The sequence below is a fragment of the Camelus dromedarius genome, chromosome 1 (genome assembly GCF_036321535.1).
Source record: "Camelus dromedarius isolate mCamDro1 chromosome 1, mCamDro1.pat, whole genome shotgun sequence".
In the NCBI taxonomy this organism is placed as follows: domain Eukaryota; kingdom Metazoa; phylum Chordata; class Mammalia; order Artiodactyla; family Camelidae; genus Camelus; species Camelus dromedarius.
In genome coordinates, this window is record NC_087436.1 from 60,491,684 (window position 1) to 60,507,596 (window position 15,913).

The window sequence follows — 15,913 nt, forward strand, 5'->3', positions numbered from 1 at the left end:
CTGAAATGATACAAGTCATATGATATTGGATAGGCTGATTTTAGAGCCTTAAATTCAAGCTTCCAAACTTTATCTTTGTGGCACATGTTTATTTTAAAATATTCATAGTGCCAGCTTTTGTTCTCTGCCCCCAGATTTTGTTCTCCTCCCTCTGTACAAAACAAGCACTTACGAAGGAGGAGAGGGACTGATGCTAATTGTCTGTATTTTATTCCCTGACATATTTAACTAAGAGAGAGTAGACAAATGGATTAGTGTATATGGTAAAAACCTGGCTTCCCGTCATCTACTAGGTTGATACTAGTTCTACAAACTTCAGATTCCCTGGGGAAAGTATGATGCTGAGGCTCATTGTGTAGCTATATAGTTTTACTGGAAAATAGAACTGGCACCCTGATGTATTAGTCAGCTAGGGCTACCATGACAAAGTACCACAGACGGTGGGGCTGAAATAACAGAAATGTATTTCTCATTATTCTGGGGCTGGAGGTCTGAGATCCATGTGTCAGAGGGTTAGTTCCCAGTAGGGTCTCCATCTTTGGCTTGTGGATGGCTGTCTTCCTCCAGTGTCCTCACAGCATCTTCCCTGTGTGTGTGTGTGTGTGTGTCTGTATCCTAATCTCCTCTTCTAATAAGATCACCAGTTACATTGGATCAGTCCTACCCCAATGACCTCATTTAAACTTGATTACCTCTTTAAAGATGCTCTCTCCAAATACAGCCATATTCTCAAGTGCTGGAGGTTCGGACTTCAACATATGAATCTGAGAGGGACATAATTCAGCCCAGAACACTTGGGATGTTAACTCGACTAGCTAGTAGTGCCTTGGTAAATGAATTTCTACTGCTTCAATCAACACCAATATTTTAGAAAGAAAAAGTCATGAGAAATCCAAAGATAAAACTGAAAGAGAGAAAGAATAAGGTAGAAGAGGGAAGGACAAAATTCTGACTAAATGACAGGCTCCCTAATTACGGGACACTTCTATACTCTATCCTCTGTGCATTCAGAGAAATTTCTGTATTGCTCCTTACCTTCAGTAAGGGTCTCAACGTGTCCAATCAGAATACACAATTCACATATGGGAAATTTCCTCCTGATGCCTTCTCTAAATCTGTAAAAAAAGTGAATTTGCATATTTGGCAAGCGTGCAGAAGCTCAACACCATTCCAACAATGACAGAATAATTCGAAAGGATTTTAGATGAGACTTGTCATATTATTACTGTCTCTAATTAGCACTCTAAAAGGTATAACATTCTTTCTGTGCAATTAAGCTCTACTCAGAAAGGTGTTAAATTCATTTTTTTTCTTGGGAAAAGAAAGATGTGGAAGCAATCTTAAGAAGTAGGATTATAGGGATCATGAGGGGGTAAGTCATCCAGGCCAAAACCCTGGTGCTTTCCTAGAGAAAAATACCGTGTAAAAATATTCCATGGATGTTGCCAGCTAGTTATTACAAGCAAGAATTGATAGAACACATGTGCTGCAATATTCTTTTGTTTGGGTAGGAATTAAAGAGCATCCTTCTCTCTCTGAGAGGGACAAGTGACTCTGTCTAGACGATTCTCCTTGGAGAGCAGTCTTTGAGATGCTGACCTTCTCTATGATGGGGAGAAGCCCTTGCCTGGTTTCACTGCTGCTCTCCTCTGTCTCTCTGCTAGGTCGTTTGTAGACCCTCATAATACAAGATGCCTGTGAGCCTCTGCTCATGTTCAGATAAGTCTCTGTGTACCACTGCAAGATGCATCCCTAGCTTTGTAACAAAATCGGGAACCTCGCCACTTGCGACATTCTCAGTCAAGTTTCTAAACTTGCCAAAGAAAAAAGTGTATTTTAAATACATGCATGCTAAACAAATCTTACTTATATACACATATGTGATCATTAACTAAATATTCTATATATACAAACAACATTGAAAGCACTTCGATTATTTCAATTGAGGACACCCAAGATGCAGCTGGTGGTACTGATGCACTCTGATAGCTCTTGAAGGAAGCTATTCTCACAGAGCTGCCGTTAATGATGATAGGGAAGGGAATTGTTTCAGATAGATTTTTTTAATGCTTTTAAATATTTTTATTTTTTAAACTTTATTTGTTTATTTATTTATTTATTTTTATTATTATTTTTTTAATGGAGGTACCAGGGATTGAACCCAGGACTATTTTTATTTCTGATTTAAATTTTGGCTCCTCTAATTTGTTTCAAATTTTAAAACTTTCTTAGATTTCTAGTTTAAAATATGATAGCAAACTCCATGGGTGTGTTGTGAATGGCTTACTTTACCTCCTTTAGCTTCACATCTTGATGCCAATCACTTCTTAAAGAGTTTTAATTTAATAGACAATAAAATTGAATGACTTGAAATAAATTATTTTGAGAAATTAGTAATAAATACAAGATATACTTGGGTCAATTCTTCTTTGCTTCTAGGAAGAATCTTTTTGATGCTTGACTTTTTTTTTTTTTTTTTTTTTGGTGTGTTTTTGCCTAACTGGAAAAGTTTTTATAACTTCATTTTCTTTTCATAGTTAGTAGCTCTTCCATGTCCAGAAGTAAAATCCATCCTTTACTTCTGCAAACATTATTTTATATATACAGCATTTGTCTCAGGAAAAGAGCAGTAAAATGATTGATTAGGGCATCTGGTTGTTTTTCCCCTAAAACACGCTTTATGAGTTAAGTAGAATTGGCTCTTTCACCATCATAATAATAGTTTAGAATAATACCATCATAATAGTGATTTACGTACATTAACTCAATCCATTTTCACTGATTTATTAGGTAGGTATAGCTAACCCTTATCTCTTTAAGAGCAAAGAGCAAGTGGATAAGGCCAGCTGCAAGCACTGGGGGCTGCATTGTGAGCTGAGAATATGGAGACAACATGGCTCATCATTTACGAGTTGTGTCATGTGTCATATGAAGAGTAATTGACCTTAGATAAGTTCCTCATCAGGATTTTAATCTGGAAAATTGCATTGGTAAAAACTTTTTATGGAAAATGCAGGAGCATTCTTACAGCTAAATAAAACATCATTAAACATACATTTCATCGAGAATATAACTTCTTATTTTCTTAGGATATGTTTCTGGAAGTGAAATTGCTCAGCCAAAAAGCATGGGCATATTGAATGTTTTGATGCATATTTTTAAATTATCTTTTAGAAAAGCCAGTTTTTAATAGGGGAGTCAACAGTTCACCTCATGTTACTGGAATACTGATATTTTATTTGTTTTTTCTTTTTTCTTTTACGTATTTACTATAATGAGCATATACTATTCACGTAACAAAAAAATAAAGGAGAGTTATATTTATAGAATACTATTTCAGCCTATCTTGTCATGGCGATCCATTTGATTTTTAACATATCTTGAGAGTGTTTTTTTAATTATTTAAATGTTCCCTCCAGGTTAAGACCATAATCCAAGACGATCAAGAAGACTGAATTCTCAATTAGTTGATTGTTGTTATAGACACACACACAGATAAAGTAAGACATTAAACATAAGTCCCTTTATATAGAAAAGACTTAGCAAATAGCTTCAATATTATTTATTCTTTCTTTAGTGTACATAATATCTGCCTTATGCATGTGTGTGTGTATGTGTGTGTATTATATTCTTTTGCCTAGGTCTTAATGATCTTGTAAATGTATATTATTTCCTTACTTGAAAATCAGTTGCACACATTTGAGTCATATCAGTTAGATTTTTCACATAAATCAGTTTTTCCTTTTGGTAACTCCATTACGCGAAGATGTTTGAATGTTATTTTTTCTTTCCTACACATGTATTTGAGGACATATCTGAAACAACTAGTTAGATTTCCTGTAGAAATTGGAGATTTACCTGTTTAAACAGGTCTATTTATGCACTTTATATTTTGGAAATGTTAAATAAAAATACACAACTTTATTTTTTAACCATTTTCAAATGTTTAACAGCCAGTACTATAAAAAAAAATTCCTTCTTTGTGGTAATCTGATTACTTGGAGTGTCTCCTTATCCTGATCTAAAAACAAAAGCAGAAACAAAAAACAACATTTAGTCCAATATTTTAAGGTGATACGTTAAGGGGAATTTAAATAGAAATAAACCCAGAAAAGAATCTATGATTTAAAGCACAATTGATCTTAACATGGGGAAGCTGATTTAAAATTAATGCATTCATAATACTTAAAAATATATGAAAAATGATTAGACTAAATATACAGATAAGTTCTTGTCCTACTCTTGAGAATATAATAGAAAAAATTCAAATTATGTTTATAAAAAGTAAAAATAAAAATAATTTAAAAATAGACAATTGATTAAATACATAATAAAATATAATATTTTCAGGCAAAATGATGTTACAAATCCGTATTTATTTATATGGATATGTTTTGATGTTAATGTATTTATCAAGTAACCATTAAGAAATAATTTCTCATTTCCTTGTCTTAATCTCTTAATAATATACATTTCCAATTTTAGGTGTGATAACAAGATTTCAAAACATTAATGATGTGCTTTTTATATAGTGTTGAAGAAAATTTCTTAAATGCCATCGAATACTGTCAAATTATCTACAGAGGAAACTACATCAGACGCTTGAGTAATTATGATATTATAAGAAACATGCTCATTTTGCTAATTTGTTATGATCTCTCTGTTTACAAAGGCATTATAACTTCAGTTTAAAACATCACAGAAAAACATTATGAATTCCCCTGAAATGTTTTTTCATCCACTTATTTTCTGCTTTTCTGCACACAAATGCTGTTGAAAAGTATGAGTAGATCTGTCACTGCCTTATCAGTCTGTCCAATCCTCACTCACCTGGAACATAGAGGCTGAGTTTATCTCTGAAATGGATATTCATCCTGAAGCCTTTCAGAGCCACTGTCACAATGAGTCCAGCTAACTCTGAACACCATTTGTTGTACCATTTTATTTTTCTCCCTTGGAAAATGAACATAATTCATACAGAGCTCTGCTACCACACCGTTAAAAAAAACCAGGTTCCAAGAATGTAAAACTATCAATGAAGACAGCAAATGTCAATTTTATTGCTCTTACTGTATTTCTTCAGGCTGCTGAGCAAATTGCTGTGAGTGATGTTGTTATTGTAATCCATACATTAAGGAGAGAGAAGAGATACTGGCAGCGTTTCAGTTAATGACCCCTATTAATGTCTCTTGACTCCCACACTCTCTTCTGCCCACAACTTCCACCCCTGGTTGAAAATTTTTTGCTTGTCATAGTTAGCCAAAGTTATTGATGGGGAGGCATCAGATATGTGTGCTGTGCATGGGAAAAGAGTTTGGGGAGGGTGGGGAATAATGTTAACTACTGCAATTTAAAAAAAAAATAGTGTTTCCTAGGGCATCCTAAAACATGAGGGCTCGGAAGAGTAATGGCTACTTGCATTGAGAGATTCCACCATGATTGGCTCATTGCTAAGAAGCATATTATTTATTCCTTACAATAATCACACAAGTAAAATATCATCCTCATTTTACAGATAAGAAAATTGAGATTAGAGAGTTTGGATACTTGCTCTCAGTCCTGCTACCAAGTAGTAAGAACCTTGATAAGTCTCTGCTTTTAACTTGTACCCAGGACCTCTACTCTCAGAAGTCTACTATGCTCACCAGTGTTTGGTGTATTTCTTGAGCTCATAAATATGTTTTTCCTTCTAATACTAAGTTTATTTGAACTTTTAGATCCCAAATATTTAAATATCTTTCTATTTGGCTCTAAAGTCTTTAATCCTGGGTTTTTGTATATCTTCGTATTCTTAGCATCAAAAACCACAGGGATATTTAAAATGATATCAGTTGAATTCTACATATTTCACATGTAAAATTCTTGTAGTCACAATTTGTGACTCTACATTGCTGAGGATTCACTACTGTATTAATAAATATGATAAATTGTGCTGGAATGAATGTCTATTATTATTATTATTATTATTATTATTATTATTATTATTATTATTATTATTATTATTATTATTATTCTGCTGCCTATGGTATTATAGAAACAACATGAAACTGTCCACAGGGTCAAATTGAATGATCTTCTTTGGACTCTGAAGTCCTCTTTATTGTTCTTCATATCTCTTTGGAGTAACCCTACTGCCCTGTTTCAAGCTCACCCCCTTTCCAAAATCATATACAATGCCTTCTCAGCTGTATGCCTTATGCTCTCCCTTCCATGCCCATTATGAAATTACAGGAGAGGTGAGTCTACCAAGATCTGGCTACCTCATGTTTTCATACATCTGCAGAAGATGAAAGGAAAGTGCAGACAGGGAATAAGAAATAATCAGCCCAAGAATCAACATTCCATTGCTCCTTGTGTTCACAACAAATACACACTATTATACAAAGATGGTAGAGATTATACTTTCCTCACATGGCACACCTAAAAAAATCAGTTGTTTTATGGGGAAGACAAAGAAAGTTTAGGTTAATCATGCCTTTCATAGGATGTTTATCTTTAGCTAAATGACTGTATTGAATGCTGATAAACCATCCTATTAAAAAGTGGCAAAATATTTATTTTTCATTTATCAAAGAGAAAATCAAATATGAATGTAGTCATTAACGAAACATGCACGTTAATAATGCCTCCCACTAGGCTATTCCTCCATGTTCCTTATGAGGTACAGGCCATTCAATGAGTTATTGGGTTTTTTTAGTTTAAAATTTAAAGTTATATTCAAACAGTTAAACATTTACTCAAGGCTCTGCTGTCAACTGAATGATGAAAAAAAAAAGTTCTTAACTTCCGGTTCCCTTCTTTGTCCTGGAGTAGTTCTGCCTCCATGGGAATACTGAGCTGAGAGACTGTAGGTGGAACATAAGCAATGTCACTATTGCCATTCCCAGCAATTATAAGTTTATTGAATGCTTACTTTGTTCAAGGGACTTTGAAGGATGAAAATGAATAAAATATAGTCTTATAAATGAAACAAAATTACTTTACAATTTTCTTTTTTTTTTTATGTGGGTGATGGGAAATCATCTTCCCCTACAGATAATTACCAATATAGAAATGGCAAAATTTCAGATGTGAATGCGATGTTTTGGGACATAAGTTCTCCTTGATTTCCATTGTCACATCGAAATTCAAAGGCCATATCTAACAGCACTGGGTCCCACTTTTTCCTCCTCCCCTCTCTCATGCCCATTCTCTAAATTTCCATAGAGTACTGCCAATTCAGAAGATAATTGTGCTTTTTGTAACAGTTCTTGCTGGATTTTCTCAGCTCTGTCACTTAAGAGCTAGGACACGTTTGCATTTTACCAGAATTCTTTGAGTGTCAGATTTCCTATCTATAAAAGGTACAAAATAAAACTTAACTTACCCTCTTGTTATGATTAAATGATACAGTACATTAGTCCTTTGCCAAGCATATAAAGCTGTGAAATCATGCTATTTTATAAGAAGCACAAAAATGTAACAACCACTCCAAAATAATTCTCTCCTTGGTCTGCCACAGGATCTAAAGTATCTGTCACTTCATTCACCCCTTTGACTTTTCCAGGAGGTCCCTGTTAAACTATAAATATGTCACACAATTGAATATTAAATATTTATATTAAATAGCTGTGATGGATTACAATGGAAAACATTTATCAAATGCAGTAATAAAAAGAAACAATCAAAAGCAATAAAAAGAAACAATACTGATTCATGCAACAGCATGAATGAATTTCACAAATATTAGGCTGAGTGAAAGAAGCCAGTTAGATACAAAAAATAGTTCACACTGTACATGGTTTTCTTTTTATGAAATTCTAGAATATGAACAACTAAAAAGGGCACAAGGGAACTTCCTGGGGTGATGAAAATGTTTTATTTCTTCAAAATTGTGAGGATTACACTAATGCATGTATTTTTCAAAACTGATTTAAAGGAACAGTTAAGATCTGAAGATATCACTCCATATAAATTTTACTTAAATTAAGAAAAAAAGCATATCTAAGCATTATTGTGTTTATTTTTAAATAGTTCTCACATTTTTATGGATGCATTCCTAAATATTTACAGATGAAAAGATATATGCAATTCTTGAGATTTAGTGAAAAAAAACTGAGGGGAGAGCATAGTGATTAAAAAAAAATGAGTGGATGAGAAAATAGATGAAACCTGATGATGCATTGGAAAATGGTGCAATTGGGTGATACTCCATTGAGAGTTCTTTGTTTTCTCTATCTTTGTGTATGTTTGAACCTTTTCCATAATAAAAAGTTGAAAGGAGAGAAATCATCTTGGTTTATCTCCCTTTACAAGAGAAAACTGAACAGAAGGACATAACTTGTTCAAGCTCTCAAAGCCAGAAAGCAAACCAATTGCCATGTTTAACCCACTGTTTCTGATCCCAAGGAAACAAAAAAGGAGCATTTTGGAAAGGCTACTTTTAGAAAGGGTAGACGAATAGTGTGAGGAGTTGTTTAAGGAATATATATATACTTGCTTCTTGTCTCTTTTGGCTTCAAAATTGTTCTGTAGATATAAGTTGCTTTTTCCTCACATTTCAGAATGTGTATGCAAGGATCAGAAAAAGAATTTTTTTCTTACAAGAATAAACACAAAACAAAATACAGCAAAGATTTGTTTTTCCCTTCCAGTTCTAAAAGCATCCTCCCATTCCAGGCAAAGAAAGCACAGGCATTCTGTTAGGGGAGGAGCTTGGTTCTCCATTCTGGTGTGATCCAGGAACAGCTGTTTTCCCTCCAGCTCTGAAAGGTGAAACTGTATTAAGCAAAGCGGGAGGGTGGGGGTTGTCTTGAAGCCTGCGAGCTTGTTTGTGTGTCCGTGTGTAGGATGGGGTGGCGTGTCAGCGCTAAAGACAACGTAAATCAGAAGTCAGAAAGGTGAATGGTGTGTACATTTCCCTTTTCAGAAGGGGACGGAGGAGAAATTGCAAATGATAGTTCAGGAGAATAAATCGCGGTGGATTTGTCTCTTCTATCCAGGAACGTGATTCTGGAAAGTAAATTCCATTCTGAGAACGAAAAGCTTACAGCCGCTTGGTTTCGACGGCTGGGGGATATTTATTTCTTGTTCCACTGATGTGAAAGTCAGCGTCTGGCAGCCGCTGATTGGTGGAAAAGAAAATGGTGATAGTGGGGTGGGAAGAGGATTTGACGAGCCTCCTCCTGCCTCCTCAACCTGTAACTCTTCTTTACTAGTCTCCTCTCCACCTGTGAGACCATTTCGGGCTCATCAGAGGTTAGGAGCAAACGCAAATCTGAAGGATATTTAAACAAAAGCATCCTTAACGTTGTGTTCTACGACCCTTAATCACATTTCAACGTTCCGAGAGAAACGTGCTCTGTGAGCACACTTCCTAAGCCGCCTGGCTTCTTCAGCAGCTCCCCGACAGATTGGCTCTATCTTCGGTGGTCCCACTTCCCCAGGCTGGCTCTGACGTGGGGGTCCCCTTGAGGAACCAGAGGGAAAGGCGGAGACAGGGAAGGAGGGTGGATGGGAAAAGGGCGAGACGGCAGCCCAAGCATAACAGCTTTGAATCTCCAGAAGAGCCCCTGTGACCCTGAACTTGAGGTGAAGTGAAGAACATCCCACCTACCCGCCCCCGAGGACCAGGCGGGAGGCTGAAGCTGGAGGTACAGCCTTCCCCCACCCCCACCCCTATCCGAGGAGACGAGTGAAGTGCACGCGGCGGGGAAAGCAGCGAGCGCCGGGAGAGGGGCGGGGAGAGGCGCTGACAAATCAGCTGCGGGGGAGGTGAGCCGAGGAGAAGGAGGAAGAGGAGGAGGACCCGAGAGAGGGGGCGAGCGACCCAGCGCAGAGACGCGGGGTGAGGTGTGTGCTGGCTTTAGAACAGACCCTGGGACCGAGCCTTGCCTTTAGCATCCTTGGCGCTCTCTCCCCGCCTTCCCTTCTGACCTTCTGTCTTTTTCCCTCGGATCCTCTCGTGCGAGGGACGGGGAGTGGCAATTCGACTACAGGTTGGCTGGTTCGCCTCCGACGCCCCCCAGCCTCTCATCACCGGGCTGTGCTGACAGCCGCCGCCTCTGGGGACCATCCCTCTCCTAGTGCCGCCTCCACCCTTCCTGTGCGCTTTTTATCCTCCCTTTTCCCATTTAAATAATATTTGGGGACTGTTTAAAAAAATTTTTTTAAGTAGGGGTGGGGGAGGAATCAGAGTTCCGAGGAGCCAAGGGATTCAGGTAAGGACCTGTGGATCTAAACGGCAGATTTGGAAATCCTGGAGAAAACCTGGTGGGAGAGGAGTCATTGCGGACACCTGGGAGGGGGCTGGTGCTGCAGTGAGGACCCACTGTAGTCAAGTTTTTCGAAGGTACTTATCCTTTTGGTGAGCTTAATAAAAGTAGATTGACCTGGCTTTCCACCTGCTTCCAGTACTCCCGTCTTCCCGTCTTCAAAAACTGAGAGATTAGGAATCTCTGATATGCTTTTCCTTGGAAACGCGAGGATGCTCAATCGAATATGAGTATTCAACTTTTATTTCTCTCTTTACTTAAATCCCCCAGTCCGCCCTCTCTGTTCTCTCTGTAAACAAGCTGTGTTTGGCAAATCATGGAAGCGCAGAGGGGACAAGTCAACAGGTGGTAAGGGGTTAACAGGTGAGGGCGGGGGGTGGTGGAGGCTCAGCATACTGAGAACGCCCCCTCGAGTGACCGGCGAGCTTCTGAAGACTGCCCGCGAGTGTGAACTTGAGCCTGCCTGCCTGCCTGCCTGCCTGCTCCTGGTAGAGGGCGAGGGCTGGGTGAATGGTCGAGTGGGCACGCAGTTGGCCTGAGGTTCAGCCACACCCAGAGTGAGTTGTTCTCTTCCCTCCCCTCTCCATGGTCAACCTGTTAAACATCTTCTGGGATTTAAGAGTGTCCCTGACCCCATGCCTCCAGTTCCCTTTCTTTTCCTGTGATCTGTCTTCTAAACGCACTTCTAACTTATAGTCACGTTTTGGACCCCGGGAAGTTGAAAGGGGTCCATCTTTTCATGCAACTCCACTTGGGAAACGCAGTAAGAACAGCTCAGATGATTCATCCTAATCTATGTTTAGGCGGCTAGACTTTTACCAGCCAAGATGGATGGGAGATGCTAAAATTTTAACGCAAAATCTAAACAAAACAAAACAAAATGCTAGTTGATCCAGTGGTTGAAATGAAGGTACTCTTTTAAGAGTTTCACACTTTGGGAGATTCTGCTCACTTTCAGTGATTTTTTAACCTTGGGTAGTTATAATTTTGTTTTGCTTTATGGAAAAGTTATCAAAGTATGTTTTATGTTCTCCAGGGTGGTGTAAAGGAATTCATTAGCCATGGATGTGTTAATGAAAGGACTTTCAAAGGCCAAGGAGGGAGTCGTGGCTGCTGCTGAAAAAACCAAACAGGGTGTGGCAGAAGCAGCAGGAAAGACTAAAGAGGGTGTTCTCTATGTAGGTAGGTAAGCCCCAAGAGTCGTGTTGATTTTTATTTATGACTGATGGTTGGGATGATTGATGCTTTAAATGCTGGTGTTTCTCACTCAGTTTTGCATCTTCACTTGTCAAAAAGATGGACTGAATCAGAGGTATGTGTGGGTAGGTGAATGTATATGTTTGAACTAATAGTAAAAAGTGGGGCTAATCTTTTCTTTTGCCAGATTACTTAATTTTGCAATAATACTTAGGACTCTTTCTTTTTTAAAAGGAATATGCCTATGCAGAAGTAACTATCGTTCTGAGGACAGTTTTTGAAACTTAGTCTTTTAAAAAAATACTCAAGAATTTGTTAAGAATCAAAATCACTCATGGAATTTGATTTCTTTTATCATCATGATGAATATTTGCTAATTTGGGCGTATTCTAATTTTAAAATAAGACTTTGATACGGCCTTGAGATATGTAAAAAGAGGCCTACTATGGCTCTGAAAAGGAAAAGACAAAAGGTCTTTGGTGTAATTACTCCTTGTGACCACTTGGTAAGCTGGGGACAAAGTGCTCCAGAAAGTGCTTGAGGGTTGCTAATATCTCCGAGTCACTTTATAGATAATTTATTAAACAGCACACATAATAAATTGAAATTGATGCTTATCATTTCTACTTGTTTATAAATTCCCACGTTGGAGTATTCACACAGACCCTGACTTTCTTCTCCTTATCTTGAGCTGTGTTAGGTGGGGTGTTACCTTACAAACTCCTTCAAATTCTTTGGGGAAGAAATAGGCACAAATATAGACACACGCTCATCCATAGGGACACGCAGACACATATGCATACACTCACCCACTACCTTTTCTGTCTCTACTCTTTCTCTGAGCTCTTCCATATTCTCTGGTAGCAGCTATGGCAACAGTAGCCACAGGATGAGCAATAAAGTGGAGGATGAGCATACTGGGTGGCATACGACTCTGTGGGATGAGAAAAAGCTATGCTGTCACTCCAACATAGATGGCTGGAGAAAAGTGATGATTTGGAATGATTTTTCCTGAATGCTTCTCATTTGAAATTTTTATTTTTATTGTTCATAGACTCTTGGCTTGATCTTACCACAAATCTTTAGATGAATTATTCTGTATCTTAAAACATATTTTCAGAAAACCATTTAATTAAAAATCTTATAAGAGGAAAAAATTGATGGGTTAATTCCAAGGTTTTTTGCAAAGTGTGAATTGTATCTTTTTAGGTGGAATTTGGAATATTGAATCAATGACATGCAAATAATCAACATCTTTCTTTATATTTGTCCTCAGTTTTCTAAGTTGTGCAAGTGCATGCACAGAACTATTCTTCGATTTCAATTACTTTATAACTTAGTAACTTTAAAGATTTTTTAAAGGATGATAATATTTACTCTATTAGTTTATAATGAGTCCAGAAATGACTGAATATTAAATTAACATATTGTTCCTTTCCAGATAATAAACAGAATTATCATCTGGAAATACTTTTATTTTTATTGTCAACTATGAGTTTGTATCAGTTATGTTTGAAAGTTGGTAAAAAGTTGAACACAAATAACAGAATTCAGGATGAAAGGTGACCATGTGAAGACACGGTCATGTAGTTTAGGGGTTGGTAAGCTTTTCCTGAAAAGGGATAGATAGTAAATATTTTAGGCTGTGATATCTCTGTTTTAATTGTTCAATTCTGCTCTTGCAGTGTGAAAGCAGCCAGAGACAATAATTAGGGTGGCTTTGTTCCAATAAAATTTAACTTACCAAAACAGGTGGGGGAGTTTATTTGGCCCTTAGGCTGTAGTTTGCTGACTCCTGATAAAGTAGGAAAAACAGACTTGATGTCAGACCAACCTAAATCCCAGTCCAGGCTGTATCACTTACTGCCTCTAGGATACTGGGGGAGTTACTTAACACATGTAAACATCACTTTCCTCATTTGTAAAAATATGATTTGGATAAATCCAAGTACCTTGCTGAGTTTTTGTGAGAATGTCATAATAAAGCAGAACACATGAGTAATAAAACATACTTTAACACTTTATTTTTTAATAACGTTTTGAGTTAACAGAGAAACTAAGAAGTACAGAAGTTCCCATGTACCCCTGGCCCCACACATGCATAGCCTCTCCCATCACCAACATCCTTCACCAGAGTGGTGCATTTGTTACAACTGTTGAACCTGCACTGACACATCATAGTCACCCACAGTCCAGGGTTCGCTCTTGGTGTAGTACATTCTGTGGGTTTGGACAAATGTATAATGCCATGTAGTCATCATTATAGTATCATATAGAGTATTTTCACTGTCCTAAAAATCCTCTGTGCTCTGCTTATTCATGGCCTTCCCCCAGCCCCTGGCAACCACTGATCATTTTTCTCTCCATAGTTTTGTGTTTTTCCAAAATGTCATATCATTGGAATTATATAGTATGTAGCCTGTTCAGACTGACTTCTTTCACTTAATAATATGCATTTAAGGTTCTTCCATATATTTTAATGGCTCATATTTTTATTGCAAGTAATATTCTACTGTCAGCTGATTTCTTTTTAGTGCCAAATAATATTCCATTGTCTCGATGTAACAGTTTGTTTATCCATTCACCTCCTGAAGGATATCTTGGTTGCTTCTCAGTGTTGGCAGTGATGAATAAAGCTGCTATAAACATCTGTGTACAGATTTTTTTGTGGACATAAGTTTTCAGCTCCTTTGGGTAAATATCAAGGAGCACAATTGCTGGGTCAAATGGTAAAAATACATTTACTTCTTTTAAGAAGCCATCAAACTGTCTTCTAAAGTTGCTGCACCATTTTGCGTTTCTCCCAGCAATCAATGAGAGTTCTCCTTGCTCTGCATCCTTGACCACATGTTCTGAATTTTGGCCTTTCTAATAGGTGTCTAGTGGCATTTCATTGTTATTTTAATTTGCATTTCCTTGATGATATAGAATGTGGAGTATCTTTCAGATGCTTATCTGCTGTCTGTACATCATCTTTGGTGAGGTGTCTGTTAAGGTCTTTGGCCCATTTTGTAAGCAGGTTATTTGTTTTCTTATTGTTGATTTTAAGAATTCTTTGTCTATCTTGGATAATAATTCGTTTTCAGATGTATCTTTTGTAAATATTTCTTGTGTGTAGATTGTTTTCTCATTCTCTTGACATTGTCTTTCACAGGACTTTTTAATTTAAATGAATTCTGGCTTATTAATCATTTATTTCATAAAGCATGTCTTTAGTGTAACAGCTAAAAAGTTATTGCCATACCCAAGATTGTGTAGATTTTCTCTTATGTGATCTCCTAGGAGTTTTATAGTTTTGTACTTTTCATTTAGGGCTATGATTCATGTTGGGTTATTTACTTGTGAAGGGTGAAATTTGGTGTATAAAGTTATTTTTTGCATGTAGATATCAAGTTGTTCCAAACCATTTGTTTATAAGACTATCTTTGCTTCATTTTATTGCCTTTTTTCCTTTGTCAAAAAGAAGTTGATTATATTTATGTGGGTGTATTACTGGGCTTCCTTGATCTACTTGTTTATCCTTTCACCAATATCGTACTGTCTTGATTATTGTAGCTTCGTAGTAAGTCTTGAAGTTTGAGAGTGTCAGTCCTCTAACTTTCTTCTTCATACTGTGTTGGCTATTTTGGGCCTTTTGCCCCTCCACATAAACATTAGAATCAGTTTGTCAATATCCACAAAACAACCTTTGGAGATTTTGATTGAGATTACATTGAACTATAAATCACATTGGGAAGAGCTGACATCTTGATACTGTTGAGTCTTCTATCCATGAACATGGAGTATCTCTCCATTAATATATTTCTTTGGTTTTGTTCATCAGTTTTGTAGTTTTCCTCATATAGGTCTTGTATATATTATGTTAAATTTATACTCAGTTTTTTTTTTTTTTGGTGCTAATGTAAATGATATTGTGTTTTCAATTTCAAGTTCCACTTGTTCATTGCTGGTATATAAGAAGGTGATTGACTTTTTAACCTTGTATCCTGTAACCTTGTGATAATAACTTATTAGTTCCAGGAGAGTCTTTGTAGATTCTTGACAGTTTTTTTTTTTTTTCTCAATTTGATACATTTTATTTCCTTGCCTTATTGCATCAGCTAGGGCTTCCAGTATGATGTTGAAAGGAGTGAGAGGGGATATTCTTGCCTTGTTCCTGGTGTTAGTAGGAAAGCTTCTACTGTCTCGCTATGAAATATGATGTTAGCTATAGATTTTTTTTTATCAAGTTGAGGAAGTTCCCCTCTATTTCTAGTTCACTGGGAATTTTTATCACAAATAGATGTTGGATTTTGTCAAATGCTCTTTCTGCATCTATTAATATGATCATGTGATTTGTCTTTTTGAGCCTGTTGATGTGATGAATTACTTAATTGATTTTCAAATGTTGACCAGCCTTGCATAAGTATGATAAACCCCACTTGATTGTGGTGTATAATTCTTTTTATATATTGTTAGATTTG

The 15,913-nt window shown here is 36.9% G+C and overlaps 1 protein-coding gene across 8 annotated transcripts in view; it reads left to right on the plus strand.

The window, feature by feature from the left end:
* The window catches only part of SNCA (synuclein alpha), a 232,365-nt gene that overhangs the window by 106,867 nt on the left and 109,585 nt on the right, over positions 1 to 15,913 (plus strand). For 4 of the 8 annotated variants that reach the window (XM_064484887.1, XM_031469484.2, XM_064484883.1 and 1 more), the window contains exon 4: positions 11,290 to 11,435. In XM_064484887.1, the coding sequence (XP_064340957.1) occupies positions 11,315 to 11,435 (121 nt within the window). In that variant the 5' untranslated portion in view covers positions 11,290 to 11,314. Of the gene's footprint in view, positions 1 to 8,531; positions 8,752 to 9,733; positions 9,832 to 10,108; positions 10,200 to 10,348; positions 10,811 to 11,289; positions 11,436 to 15,913 lie in introns of those variants that run through there. The other 4 variants (XM_031469499.2, XM_031469477.2, XM_031469487.2 and 1 more) reach the window with 4 other exon arrangements.